This window comes from Harpegnathos saltator, unplaced genomic scaffold, assembly GCF_003227715.2.
Source record: "Harpegnathos saltator strain DR-91 unplaced genomic scaffold, Hsal_v8.6 scaffold202, whole genome shotgun sequence".
Lineage (NCBI taxonomy): Eukaryota > Metazoa > Arthropoda > Insecta > Hymenoptera > Formicidae > Harpegnathos > Harpegnathos saltator.
In genome coordinates, this window is record NW_020229987.1 from 2,384,199 (window position 1) to 2,398,680 (window position 14,482).

A 14,482-nucleotide genomic window follows, 5' to 3' on the forward strand; every position below is an offset into this window, starting at 1 on the left:
CCCGATCGTCTATGATCTTCCGCAGGCTTTTAGTAATAAGTGCGAAAAAGCGTACAATTAGAATTCCCCCAATCCAAAATAAAAGCGTAGACTGCAAAAACAAAGGGATCCGGAAACCACAAAATGAAGGTATCATATTTTGCATTGTTATGAGTGGCAAATAAATCAATGTCAAATAGTCTGAATCGTTTCTTAATCTTTGCAAAAAAAGGAGGAAGCAAGCTCCCATTCGGCACCTATGGAGCGAGATTCTGTGTCCGCCACGACATTGTCAGCAGAGCTGATATGGTATAAGAAGCAAATATATATATGTCACATGCTCCGCACCATTGCCAGATTGACTTGGCGAGTTGGGAGCTTGGGAAAATGACAGGAGCCACCCTTATTAATATACGCTATAGTGGTTATATTGTCAATGCGCAACAAGATATGTTGGGAGCGTAAATGACTCGCAAATGATCTGAGAGCATACTCCACAGCCCTTAATTCTAGAGGATTTATATGCTCTCTGCGTTCCGAGTATGACCACCACCCGTAAATTCTTTTTTGTACCGACAGATGCACCCCAATCTGTAAGGGGGGCATCTGAAAAATTTTCCACAGAGAAGTTCCATTTTTGTAGCAATCGCTACACAGGCGAAAGGTGTAGTCATTGGTGAAGTCAACATAGGCGAGAAACTTCTCTCGTTCGAAATCGCGAAGGTACATTAGGCCGTAGGAAACCGCACGACCTATAGAATGCAATGTACCTACAAAACTAGTAAAATTCCGAATTTTGCAGGAACGTTTCTTGAAATACTTCTAGCGGCGTTCCAGAATAGCTAAACGTTTATCTTCAGGTAACGTTATATTCAGAGTAGATGAATTCACCAAAAAACTCAAGACATCCTTGTTCTTGCGCCGGGAGAAGTCTACATTTCTGGGGATTAATAACAAAACCGAGACTATTAAGTAAGTTCAGAGTAGCGTCTACATTGGCAAAGCATTATTTAAACGATTCCCCGAAAACCAAGAAGTCATCAAGGTAGATAATTGACAAGAAAAACCTCGTTCGCGTAGGTGGGCTGCAATAGGTCGTAATATTTTTGTAAGATGTACAGAGCTGTAAAGAGGCCAAAGGTAACGCCTAGAACTCAAAAGGCGTCCCTGGAAAGAGAAACGGAGATATTTGCGATAATCTGCATGAATTGGCGCTAGAAAATAAGAATCTTCTAAATTTAATGTTGCCATAAAACAGTTTTGAGACAGCAGACGGGTAGCAGTCCCGAGATCCTCTATCTTAAAATGAGGTGGAAGAATGTATCTGTTGAAGATTTTCAGATTCAAAGTGAATCTTTTTTTTTGACCCGAGGATTTATCAATGGGAAAATATGAAGAGAGAAATTGATCCCCGTAAAAAGTGATCTCGGCGATGGCGCCTTTGCAGATAAAGCGCTTTAATTCCTCTGCACACAGCATCTGTTCCAATGAACTCAACCAAGGTTCCCGTAAATACGGACGAGGAGCAGGGGTTATAAGAAAAATTATTTTATAGCCTGAAACTGCGCTTAAAACGACAGAGTCGTTTGTGAGATATGACCAGGTCTCGAAAAAATGAGTAAGCCTGCCCGCAATGCTTACCTCTATATGCGATGGCTCCTTATCTGAAAGCTCAACCGATGTCTTGTCGACTGAGATATAATCCTTTGCCGGATAACGAGACGTTGATTTGTTGGCAAAGGTTCTTGCATTTCCCTAGAATGAAGATTTATGAGTAAAGAAAGGTCGGCTCTTATTCGCAGTATTCGGCTTTGCAGGCGCCTGAGCTAGGATGGTAAAACTGCGAACTAACTTATCCGCTGCTGCAATGTCTTTCATTTTTTGGTTAAATATTGTTCACCAAAAAGTTGATTGTCAATAGACGATGCGTCAAGAGCGTTCTTAGCAGATGAAGTTAACATAGGCCTAATCAGACCATATTTAGCCTTAGATATATGATGCTGAACCTGAGAAATTAAGTGGCTAGCATCGCTTGCAGTTTCAAAATTACGTTTGGCCTCCCACTGATTCTCTGGCTTCAACAATTTGAATAGGAGATGTGCCTACGCTGCAATTGCAGCTTCAACAACACTTTGAGTGACGACTTGATAAACATCTCGCCTAACCACTGTAAAAAGAATAGCTCGACGTACCTCGATATTAAGGACCGAAGCTTTAGCAAGAGATAAATTCTGGAGAGTCGCATATTTTTTTTTTGCTTAAAGCTAAGCTCGTTGATAAAGATGGAGGACCACGTCGCAGGTATTAGCTTATGGACTGGCGGACCTGAGGCTGCATCATCTGGATCGCTCCTCAATAATACTCTCTTAAACGCAGCAACTTCATCTTGCCCAGGTGTGACGTCGTGTCCGGAAGAGAGGATTTCGCAAAAGTAACAGAAGAATGAGCTATCTCCTTCATTTCCTCTTGCTAAGGCCAGTCGCTGAACATATTATTGCAAGTAAGCATAGAGCCAGAGAAACGTTATTCTCAAGAAGAATGAGATGGGCGGCTCTGGGCATGCTTCTAAGGACAGCCTCGCTATGAGAGGATCTAGCGAACAAGACCAAACTCTGGGTAATGGTTCGTAGTCCAGAAATGATGTCACTGGACTTGCCTCGACGGACAGCCTCAAAACATTAACTCAGGCTCACCTACAAGGTTAAAATTTTCTATATCCCCAAGCGAAGGATTTATTTCCGCCGTGCAAGCTTCCTGACCGACCGCACCGATGGAGAGGTTATGTTTGACACAATCGGCCTCCTGCCGATCCGTGCGGGTTGAGCCTAAGTGCATGAGTAAATTGAGAAGAGCATCCAGTTTCTTCTTCAAGAAAATTGTCAATGGACGTTCTGATGAACGAGAATGCGTACTGGAAGAGCAGTGTCGTTGTCCACGGGATTCGTCACGCGGACGCTTCGATCTGGAGGATATGTTACCTCTGTATCCGTGAGATGAATCGGTGTCCGGAGAACGTTCGCTAGAATGTCCGTGGAGTCCTGAAGGAAGAAAGTAATAGATTAGGGTGTGGCCGGAAGCGAGGCCGTTTCCGGGACTTTGAATGAGAGTGCTTTCCCATAATCGTAAAGAGAGGAAACACTCAATGCTATTGTTCGGGAAAACAAGCAACACAATGGCTGCGTTCAGTAGAACAAAATGATCAGTGAGCGCTTAGTGATTATTGTCTGTGATTGGAGAATTCTTTTAGATTCTTCATAGACCCAGAAGTATTTACCAATCAGGAGCGAGAATTACTAAGCGCTCACTAATCACTTTGTTCTGCTGAACGCAGCCAATAAAGATGCGCGCGCGCGCAACGGACAGCGCCGCGCGCGGCACCGAGCGGGACGCTAAATTGTTTGTTTTGGCGGTTATCTTTAAAGATGCTTGTTCATTACAGGAGAGTCATGCGACATGACTACATGTTTTCTACTCGGACGAAACGCATAGCATAATCATTAAATTATCGCTCATATCTAGTATTTTGATCGGTATTTATTTGTGCAATATTTATATCATATAAACTATGTTACATGTTAGAGTGGTAAATAAATGCCATGCATTGACAAATGACTCCTATGCGTTTCTTATTTTCTTATATGCTGTCTTATTTTATATTATTCTCTAATTTTATTCTTTCTTCTCGTGTATTCAATATGATCGACATTCGGAATGGATTTTTTTACGTTAATGTAAAAGAGCAAAGACATACACCGTTTTTGTTATTCACATCAGGGAAAATACCAATTCTTAAAAATACCCTTTGATTTTATATAACTCTCCACATAGCACAGACGTCCAAAGGATGTCCCAAAGACGTCCTAAGGACATCCTACGTCCTTAGGACATCCCTGGGATGTCCCTTGGACGTTTTGTGTTATGTCCCAGTAAGCAAAATGCTAGCAGAATGCGTGCAGATTGACGCCAATTTCGATCAGATCTCTACATCAAAACCATAGCCATTTGTGTCCTCATTAGGCTTGTGTTTTGTCGACAGGACCTGTGTGACAGGCTGTGCGAGCAGATTGTCGGCAGAAACCGCGCAGGTCCTGCTGCCAAACTACGCGTAGAGTCTGCGCGCAGAGTTTGCTCGGTTTCTGCCGCCAATCTGCCATCAAATTACTGCAAGTCTTACGCGATTTTTGCTACAAATCTGCCGTCAAATATCCGACAGCAGGATCTGGCGCATATTTGATCGCAGATTGGCGGCATAATTTGATATAACAAATTCTGCGTTAAATTTGTTGCCTATTTGCCATCAAACTATGATAGCAGGCTTTGTTCGAAATCTGCTCGCGCAGGTTTGGCTATCTGGGGTGGGTCACCACCTGTTTTTCGAAGATTTATTAATCACATTTTTCGATCTTTAGCTAATTATGCTATTTGATTAATCTATTTGGATTATTTAATTATTATTCAATTAATTGCATCTAATGTAGAAGAAGGTATTGGACGTTTACCGAAAGTTCTTTAACCCTTTAACTGCTGAGATATTAAATGACCAATATGACCCTCTTTGCTGAGTTATTTTTACAATTATAAAATATTTTATAATTATAAGATGACACTATATGCCCGTTCAATTCAAAGCTTGCTTTTTACAAACTAAATTAAATGAGTATTATACATTGAAAGTTCAAATCGAGTAAACTCCATCGTAGCAAGGCCGCCATTTTTTTCCATACTCGAGTTATCTCGACCTTAGCAGTTAAAGGGTTAAATCAAGTAATTATGGCTTAGATATTAATAAAGATAAATGTCAGTTTATGCTGCAATCTAAAATTGAATATCTCGAACAAATGATAAAAAACGGTGAAATTCATCCGTCTCTCAGTAAAGTATAAGCTGTTTTAAATTTTCCAAAGCCACGTTTATTGAAAGATATTCAGAGTTTTCTCAGATTGTCAGGATATTTCAGAAAATTTATTAAATCTTATTCGATTAAAATGAGACTTTGAGTGATATATTAAAGAAAGAAAATTCATTTGTTTGACTTTAAGGAAGAAGAATCTTTTGAGCAATGAAAATCAGATTTAAGCCGTAATCCGGTTTTGAAGATCTCTAATCCAAAATTTGAAACGGAATTATACATTGACAAGTATCAAGACGGCTTTGGAGTAATCTTATTACAAAAGAATCCTGATGATAATAAATTTCATCCTGTATATTATATGAATCATAAAATGACAAAAGCAGAATCCAAATATACAAGCTATGAGCTTCAAGTTCTAGCAATGATAAGAACTCTAGAGAAATTCCGCCACTATCTATTGGGTTTAAAATGTAAAATTATCACAGATTGCATTGTTTCAAGCATACGATGAATAAGGTCAAGTTATCGGCTAAAATTGCAAGGTGAGCTTTGTTGATTGAAGAATTTAATGTCGGATATAGACTCAATATTAAAATGAAATATGTCGATATGCTTAGCCACTATCCGGTTGTGACAATTAACCATGAAAACAATATTGTAATTAGAGGTAAAAACGCATTGAAAAATGACCCAGAAATACAGGCTATTATGGAAGTCCTAAAGAATAAACCTTATAATGATTACTTTCTGCGCAATAATATATTACATAAGTACAAAAACAGTCGGGAATTATTCGTGGTATCGCAAGATATGTATTATGATGATCATAGTAAAGGTCATTTCATAATAAAACATATAGAGGAAGCTATTAAACAAGAATTTTACATTCCGACGTTAACAAGAAAAACTGAAAATGTGAAAGACTAGAAGTGATCGCTAATTATGTACCTTGTATTTTAGGCAATAAGAAAACGAGTAAACAGAAGGTTTTCTTAATCAACTGACCAAAAATGATTTACTATTATACACTTACCATTTAGATTATTTGGAAGCGTTTAGATTAGATCGTTGGATTCAACCAATAAGAATTATAATCATCTATTATTATTTTATTGATATTATGTTATTGATAAGTTTACTAAATATATATATATACGAGTGCGGTCCGATAAGTACTTAGCCTCACCGCCCGATGGCGCCACTATCGCAAGAGAAATTTACTATCGTGTAGTACATTCTCGTAGACGGCTACTGTCGAAATTTCAGTCGAATAGGACTCGTAGTTTTGTTTTGACCGCGTGTGGAAGCGGGCGTGTCCGCGGATTTTAGAAAAATGGAAAAAAAGTAATATCGGTCGGTGATTCGATTCTTGTTTTTGGAAGGGAAATCGCGCAGCGAAATCAAAGAGCGCTTGGATGCTGTGTACGGTGACTCTTCTCCTTCGATGGCGACCGTCAAAAATTGGTTTAACGAGTTTCAACGTGGTCGCACGTCGGTTTTTGATGAGCCACGCCCAGGTGCCCCGAAAATGGCTACCACGGAGGATAACATGACAAAAATCCACGATCTCGTATTGACAGACCGCCGATTGAAGGTGCGCGAGATAGCTGAGATAGTAGGCATCTCAAAAGACCGCGTAGGTCATACATGCATGAAATTTTGGGCATGAGAAAGCTGTCGGCGCGATGAGTGCCGCGTTTGCTCACTCCGGACAACAAGCGCAACCGTGAGACCATTTCAGAGCAGTGTTTGACGCTATTTAAGCTCAATCCGAAGGAGTTTCTGCGTCGTTTCGTGACCGTCGACGAAACATGGATCCACTGGTATACACCAGAGACCAAGGAACAGTCGAAACAGTGAACTTCACCCGGCGAACGTGCTCCGAAGAAGGCGAAGACTGTCCTATCGGCCGGAAAGGTGATGGCCACCGTTTTCTGGGATTCACAAGGTGTGATCTACATCGACTACCTGGAGAAGGGCAAAACGGTCACAGGGCTGTACTATGCCGAATTACTGGGCCGATTCGAAGCCGAATTGCAGAAAAAACGGCTCCATTTGACGAAGAAAAAAGTGCTCTTCCACCATGACAACGCACCGGCTCACACCTCCGCCCTCGCCACGGTCAAATTGGTCGAATTGGGCTACGAACTGCTGCCCCATCCATCGTATTCTCCAGATTTGGCCCCGTGCGACTTCTTTTTGTTTCCAAACTTGAAAAAGTCACTCGCCGGGCAGAAATTTGAGTCGAATGAGGAGGTCATCGCCGCCACGGAGGCCTACTTTGCAGACCTCGAGAAAACGTATTTTTCAGACGGGTTAAAGAAGTTGGAGCATCGCTGGGTCAAGTGTATCGAGCTAAAAGGAGACTATGTTGAGAAATAAATCGCCACTTTTCCAAAATTTTCGTTTTTCTTTTGTAGGCTAAGTACTTATCGGACCACCCTCATAGCTGAGTTAATGATCGGTAGGAGGATCGTATAAGAGATACTCGTCTAAGGAGATAATCATGCGGAGTTCGCATAAACCCATGTCTATGTCTCCAGAGCTTACATACATTTATCGCTTTAATACGAATATGCGATGGTAACTGTTGCAAATATGGAAAATAATGTTAAAACAGAGAAATTTCTTTCTGGGATGTACATATTTCTCCTAAAAATCGGTGCGATTTGCCGCCGTTAGGAATCATTTTTAATATACCGATGATTAAGTAAATATATATTATATATATTATATATTGAAAATAATTAAAATAAAAATATAATTCGCGACGTAAAGGTCAAATTTACTTCTATTCTTCTGTTTTACTTCTAGGACTTCTGTTTTTGATATTATGCAATATAGCTGTTTTTTGATATTATGCAATATGTTTAAAACAGTAAAAGTCAATATCAGACATTGCAACAGTTCGTTTGTAAGTGTATAATCGTAGTGCATTATATGAAATCACGAGTAAAATTTGAGTGAGGGTATTAAACGGTCCTACAAAAAAAGACCAAAACATCGCCCATTAATTATAAAACAATCTCACAGCTATCATATGTATAAGAACAATTGTCTTATTCCTGAAGAAAAGAATATAAATATGATAAATGCTATTTTGGAATATGCTTTAATAAAATCATTTGGATTCATATTTAAATACATCACATAGGTAAGTTTATACATAATAAAATTCCGCTTTGCATCTTATTCATGACGCTTTCAAAAAGAGAGATCAAAATATATCGAACAATAAAATAATAATATACGAGCGATGCAGTTCTGACTCGAATTCGATCGCTTGAAAAATATATATTACTATAAGTAATTAAATATTTATTATGTGTGAGAGCACATAATTATTCTTATGGTTTTTGTATCATCTCATACCTGTGTAGATACTTTTACTATTTAAAATATGTGTTATTAACTTGATCAGCATTTGAAAAAACCTTTTGAAGAAGAATAATGTAGCTGCGATCAAAACGTTTTCAAAATATGCTTTAAAAAATATATATATAATTTACAGAATTATATTACAGAATTATAAAACAAGTTATTTTCATAGCACTCTCTTGTATATTGTTTGTAACGATATCGCCAGTTGTCGATATAATTAACCATCAGTGCTTTTATTGACCTCGGCTAGATTATTCAAAGTAAATAAATCCTGATAGAAAATTACATATTCATTAGGAAAAATCACAGAGCCACTCTTATGGTCTCTGTATGATCTACAAGACGCGAATTTATTTTGTTTATTAATAATAGGTGTTATGGGTATGTTTAGTACTTCCTGTATCCGCATTATGGCGTCCTGCGCTTTACTTTTCGATACAGTTGTCAGAAGTACAGGACAGCCTTCACGCTGTAGTGCTTTTATATTTTGTACGGATAGCTCGTCGTTCCCAAATTTGGCATGAAACATTATGATTATATCTGGTTCTGTATGTAACAGATCTGCGTACCTGTAGTATAACATAGGATGATATTCATATTGAAGTTTCTTATTTCGGCGAATGCAAGAATAGCAAGTCCGTATCGATTCACATTTTTGCGGTAAATTTGGCTCTATCATTACAATTAACAATGTTGAGCCTGGACAAAATTGATGTAAAATGACTTCCCAAGCTGACAAACTGTGCATATCTAAGAAACTTCCAGCGATAATATAAATGATGAAGAAAGCACGTACCCATATACACCGTAATAAATTTGCATCCTGCAAAGTATACAATAATGTCAGCGGTCTTGAAAGCTTTTCAGTATTTATGTAATCTACAAAGGACCAAATATAAGGACAAACAAAAGGATTTTTATCACTATTTATGTTCAGATACTTGTTTATATATGATTGCATGTTATTAACAGAATGCATGTTTATATCCAGAAATTTCGTCGAAATTCTTCTATCTTGATAAATTACCGAGGATCTATGAGTATCTAAGTTGAGACAAAGTCGTAGCTGAGAACATTTATGATCATTAGGTGTAGATATGTGATCGGGACACATATTGACGGATTTGCAGGATGCGCAAGCGACCAGGTTGTCCTGTTGACGGCAAATAACACATGATTTAGTTAATAAGATAATTTGCTTTTCGATCGTTGTCAATTGACGTCTTAGCACAATTTCCATATATTCTATACTCTTCTCTCTAGATGTGATCCATTCGTACATCGTCATATTACGAGTATCGCATATGTTCATCCGTGATTTTAAATATTTTATAGTCTGGCAGAATATTGCATGTTTTTCACGATGCAACATTCTGTGCGCTTCGCTGCAATAAGAGATCATATGGCACTGAAGACACGGTTTCAATGTGCCCTGGTCTTCCGACTTGCAAATATAACAAATATTCGGATGGAAAAAGTAGCTATAGTTTATAGCTGGATCTCGTAGCTGAGGCGTTATGCTTTGTGCCATTACTTCCAGAACAATATATCTGCATATACATATATACATATATATTTCTAAAAGTCTTATATATATATATATGTGTGTATATATATATATATATATATATATATACCATATGTATATATATATATATATAATTGACGTTTAGAAATATTTTTAGAAACATAGCGAGCGAAACCTACCAAATCCTATAGTTGTAACGAAATTATATATTCAATATAGATGTTGATTCGATAACTGTTTGATGAACACTAATCAAATGTTTACAAGTAGTCCCCCTGCTTATCTTAGTAAATGTTGACACGATCCAATTGGTATTTAAATGTATAACGAATTAAGAACTTTCGTTCAATAAGCAGACTTGTCTCGAATAAACTTGGATAATAGAGAAACATACAACAGTATGCTTCTATATTATAGTTTATATTCAAATATATACAAATATCCTTGTTGGAACAAAGATACACATTTCATACATTTCCAGAATAGAAAAAATTTTTGGTATATTACTTTTAATAAAGTAACGAGATATGCTTTTCATCTTTAAATATATTTATACAGGGTGTGGCAAAAGTCTGGAAACACTCAAATATCTCTTAAAAAATGAAATTTAGAAAAAAACGTTTCAGACAAAAATTGTAAGGTTTAAAAAGACGCATTCAACAGTAATATCCACTTGGGTGGACCTTGGGTGGCGTTGCCAAGGTCAGATTAAGATCAAACTGATATTTGTAAATCTAATCCCCCACTTTTTATTACATATTCTAGTATCTTACCTCGAGAGCTTTTCAAAACACTATAACGAAGTTTTCTTTCGTTAAGTACTTTCCGAGTTATGAGGCACGAAGTTTGCAGTACCGCCGACATTAGCATTACCCAAGATGTGTGAACCGCGTGGAGGTTGCACGGTCGGATTTACATCTCGTGTGTGCATGTGTGTGTGCGTGCGTGTGTAAAAAAGTGAGTGAGTAAACGATTGACTGAGTATGCATCTACAAATATAAATGTTCTAATTGTTGGCCTTCTTCAACTTGACACTGAAGCAGTCGATCATGAAAGCTCCTACTAACATTTTCCAATGTTTCGGAGGTAATTAATGTCACTTCAGTGGTAATTCGGTGTCGCAAATTATCCAAATTTCGAGGTTTTGTTTTGTAAATGCAATCTTTTAAATAACCCCAAAAGAAAAAATCCAAGGGATTCATGTCAGGTGATCGGGGTGGCCACTCGATTGGTCCCCACTTTCCTATCCATCTTTTAGGAAAAGTGTCGTTTAAAAACTATCATACCTGCGATCCAAAATGTGGAGAGGCACCATCCTACTGAAACCAAACTGTATTAAAATTTAAACCGAAAATATTGCGAATAGCAAGAATAATATCGTTTCGAAGCATGGCAGCATACTTTTCAGCCGTTAGAGTCCCATCAATGAAGAATGGCCATATTATGTGCGTTCCAACTATTCCCGCCCATACATAAATTTTTGTGGATATTGATTGATACAGTTTGGTTACGATCGGTCGTCTGAGTGCGTACTTCCGGGTACAGTGTCAAATTGAAGAAGGTCAACAATTCAAACATTTATATTTGTAGACGTATACTCATTCAATCGTTCACTCACTCACTTTTACACTTTACACACGTACGCACACACACATGCACACACGAGATGTAAATCCGACCGTGCAACCTCCACGCGGTACATCTTGGGTAATGCTAATGTCGGCGGTACTGCAAACTTCGTGCCTCATAACTCGGAAAGTACTTAACGAAAAAACACTTTGTTATAGTGTTTTGAAAAGCTCTCGAGGTAAGCTACTAGAATATGTAATAAAAAATGGGGGATTCGATTTACAAATATCAGGTTGACCTTGACCTGATCTTGGCAACGCCACCCAAGGTCCGCCCAAGCGGATATTTCCGTTGAATGCGTCTTTTTAAACCTTACAACTTTTGTCTGAAACATTTTTTTCTAAATTTCTAAATTTCATTTTTTAAGAGATATTTGAGTGTTTCCAGACTTTTGCCACACCCTGTATATATATATATATATATATATGTATATTTATTTATTCATTTATTAAGACTATCTCTTTAAATAAAACGTAAAAATATTTTAATGGTTAATCATTGTTGGTTTAAAGATTATTAATAAAGAAATTTATTTTTTGTAACGTAAGTTTCATGTTATAATTATGTTAATATTACAATTATTACCTCAAACTGTAAATATATATATCTCTAGCTAAATATTTCTATTTCACATATATTACATACGCATATTTTTCTAGAAGTACTAATTTGTTTATTGTTTTTATTATATATTGTACTTTTGTATTATATTTTCGTTTAAAAATTTTAAAGAAGAATCTATTAACAATTTTCTTGTAATGATGAGTGGTGCGCGATGCTGGATGATAATGGAGATGTACGGTACAGCATTATGTCAATACTAAGAAATTTTTACGTACCGAAATGCATTATATTAGGTGTACAAATAAATAATCCAAATTATTTTAAGCAGTTATGAAATCAATTTTAAATTGAATAGATTTTCCCGCTCTTTTGTGATTATGCAATGTTGACATATAGCTATTAAAAAGAACATATAGTTTGGCGAAAGGCCTAACATAACCTTCAAAAGTATTCAGTTCAGTACAGTCGAAAATGGCAACAGATAAGGTGCATATCCGACACTGCATTCTTTACGAATTCCAACAAGGAAAAAATGCTGCAAGAGCGTGCGAATCGATTTGTTCCTTTCTCGGCGAAGGTATTGTATCGTACGATGTATGCATTTTGGTTTAAGCGGTTTAAAAGCGGTAATTTCAATCTAATCGACAAACAACGCCCTGGAGGCCCTCTGAAGTGCGATAATGATGATTTGGAACAACTGTTCGAGAATTCGACACAAACACAAAAGAGCTTGCAGAACAGTTGGGAGTAACGCAGCAATGAATTTCCAAACGCCTACATGAGATAGGAAAGATCCAGAAAGAAGGAAAATGGGTTCCGCATGAACTCACTGAAACCAACAAAAATCAACGAGTGGCAGCGTGTCTTTCTTTTCTCAATAAGCAGCGTCGAAAGTCTTTCTTGTGGAAAATCGTTACGGGCGATGAGAAATGGATACTCTATGACAATCCGAAACGCAGAAAGTCATGGGTAAATCGCGGAGAATCATCAAAATCGGTCGCAAAACCCAATCGCTTCGGAAAGAAGGTTCTTCTCTGCATTTGGTGGGATATCAAGGGCGTGCTTTATTATGAGTTGTTGGAACCGGGTGAAGCAGTTACTGCGGACTGCTACCAACGTCAATTAATCTGCTTGAGTCAAGAATTGGAACGAAAACGCCCGTATACTGGCAAAGGAAAACGTCCAGTGAAATTGTTGCATGACAACGCCAGGTCACACATTGCTTCCAATACAAAAGACACCATAATAAGTCTTGGCTGGGACGTCTTGCAGCACCCGGCGTATTCACCAGACATTGCTCCATCCGATTATCACTTGTTCCGGTTGATGCAACACGCCTTGTCCGATATGCACTTCCAATCAGTGGATGAGATCCGAAAATGGCTTGACGACTTTATCGTGTCCAAAGACGTAACATTTTTCCCAGATGGAATTCATCAGCTGCCTGAAAGATGGCTTAAAGTTATAGAAAGCAACGGCGAATACTTTGATTGAAAAATTTAATTTACTTTCTTTTAAAATAAACCTTGAATGTAGCTGAAAAAATTGGATTATTCATTTGTACACCTAATATTTCGAAAAAGTCAAAATTTGTCGATCTATCTTTTTCTTATCCTTACTTATATCAAAACAGCGATGAGATCATAATTTACATTGACCTGTTCAATAAGTGTCTGATCCAAGTTAATAAAATATAAAGCGCAAACTTGATATGCAAAATATGTCATTCTAGGAAGGATACTAATCGTCGAATAAAAAAAAAGAAATATTGCTACGTTATAAAGTATATTACGTGTTGTTGCTAATGATCAAGTTTCCTGAAAGAAAATTATGTATGTAAAACGCTATAATGTGTTTCCTGCTCAGTGTTTAGCATTCAAGATAACATAATAAGTCTCTGGTGACTGGCAAAGATGATATAAGAATCAGTTGTAGAGGACGACAAAATAGGATGAATATGAAAGTTATACATACGAGTTATTACTTTAATATGAATTCGCGATAGTAATTGTTACAGAGCTTGTGAAGACAATGTTTTATAAAAATTAACTAAGCGTAAGAGAAACTTGTTTCAAGATTTGTAATGTATCAGAAATGTGTAATAAATATATTAAATATATGTATAGCCTTGAATAACACTATATAATACATTATCCAAAACTCGATTTTACATTTGTTACTACTGATTTAAATTTATTATTTATTATACCACATTTACCGTAAGCTGTAATTATTGTTCTCTTTATTGTTTTATTTGTAACGTGATTTTTATGCATAACTTTGAGTAGGGAGTTCGAAAGTATGTAAGAAGTATGTTCGAAAAAAGACGCTTCATATTCTTGTTAGAAAATTGAAAATTGTTTATTGTTTCACTCTACCTCCCGCAATTTCAATGTTGATTTTTGCTTTTGATCTTTAATAATTAAAATTTGACATATCAAATAAATCAAGAATAATATAGCGTATTGGCATCTCTGTAAATTACTTATAGATTACCTATAAATTACTTATAAATTGCCTACAAATTATCTATAAATTACCTCTAAATT

The 14,482-nt window shown here is 36.9% G+C and overlaps 1 protein-coding gene across 1 annotated transcript; it reads right to left on the reverse strand.

Annotated features, from left to right (window-relative positions):
• Positions 1 to 8,429: 8,429 nt before the first annotated feature.
• Positions 8,430 to 9,743, reverse strand: LOC105182111 (uncharacterized). Its single transcript, XM_025298058.1, has one exon. It carries the CDS (start codon positions 9,741 to 9,743, stop codon positions 8,430 to 8,432), a length of 1,314 nt encoding a protein of 437 aa, XP_025153843.1.
• Between the last annotated feature and the right edge of the window lie 4,739 nt (positions 9,744 to 14,482).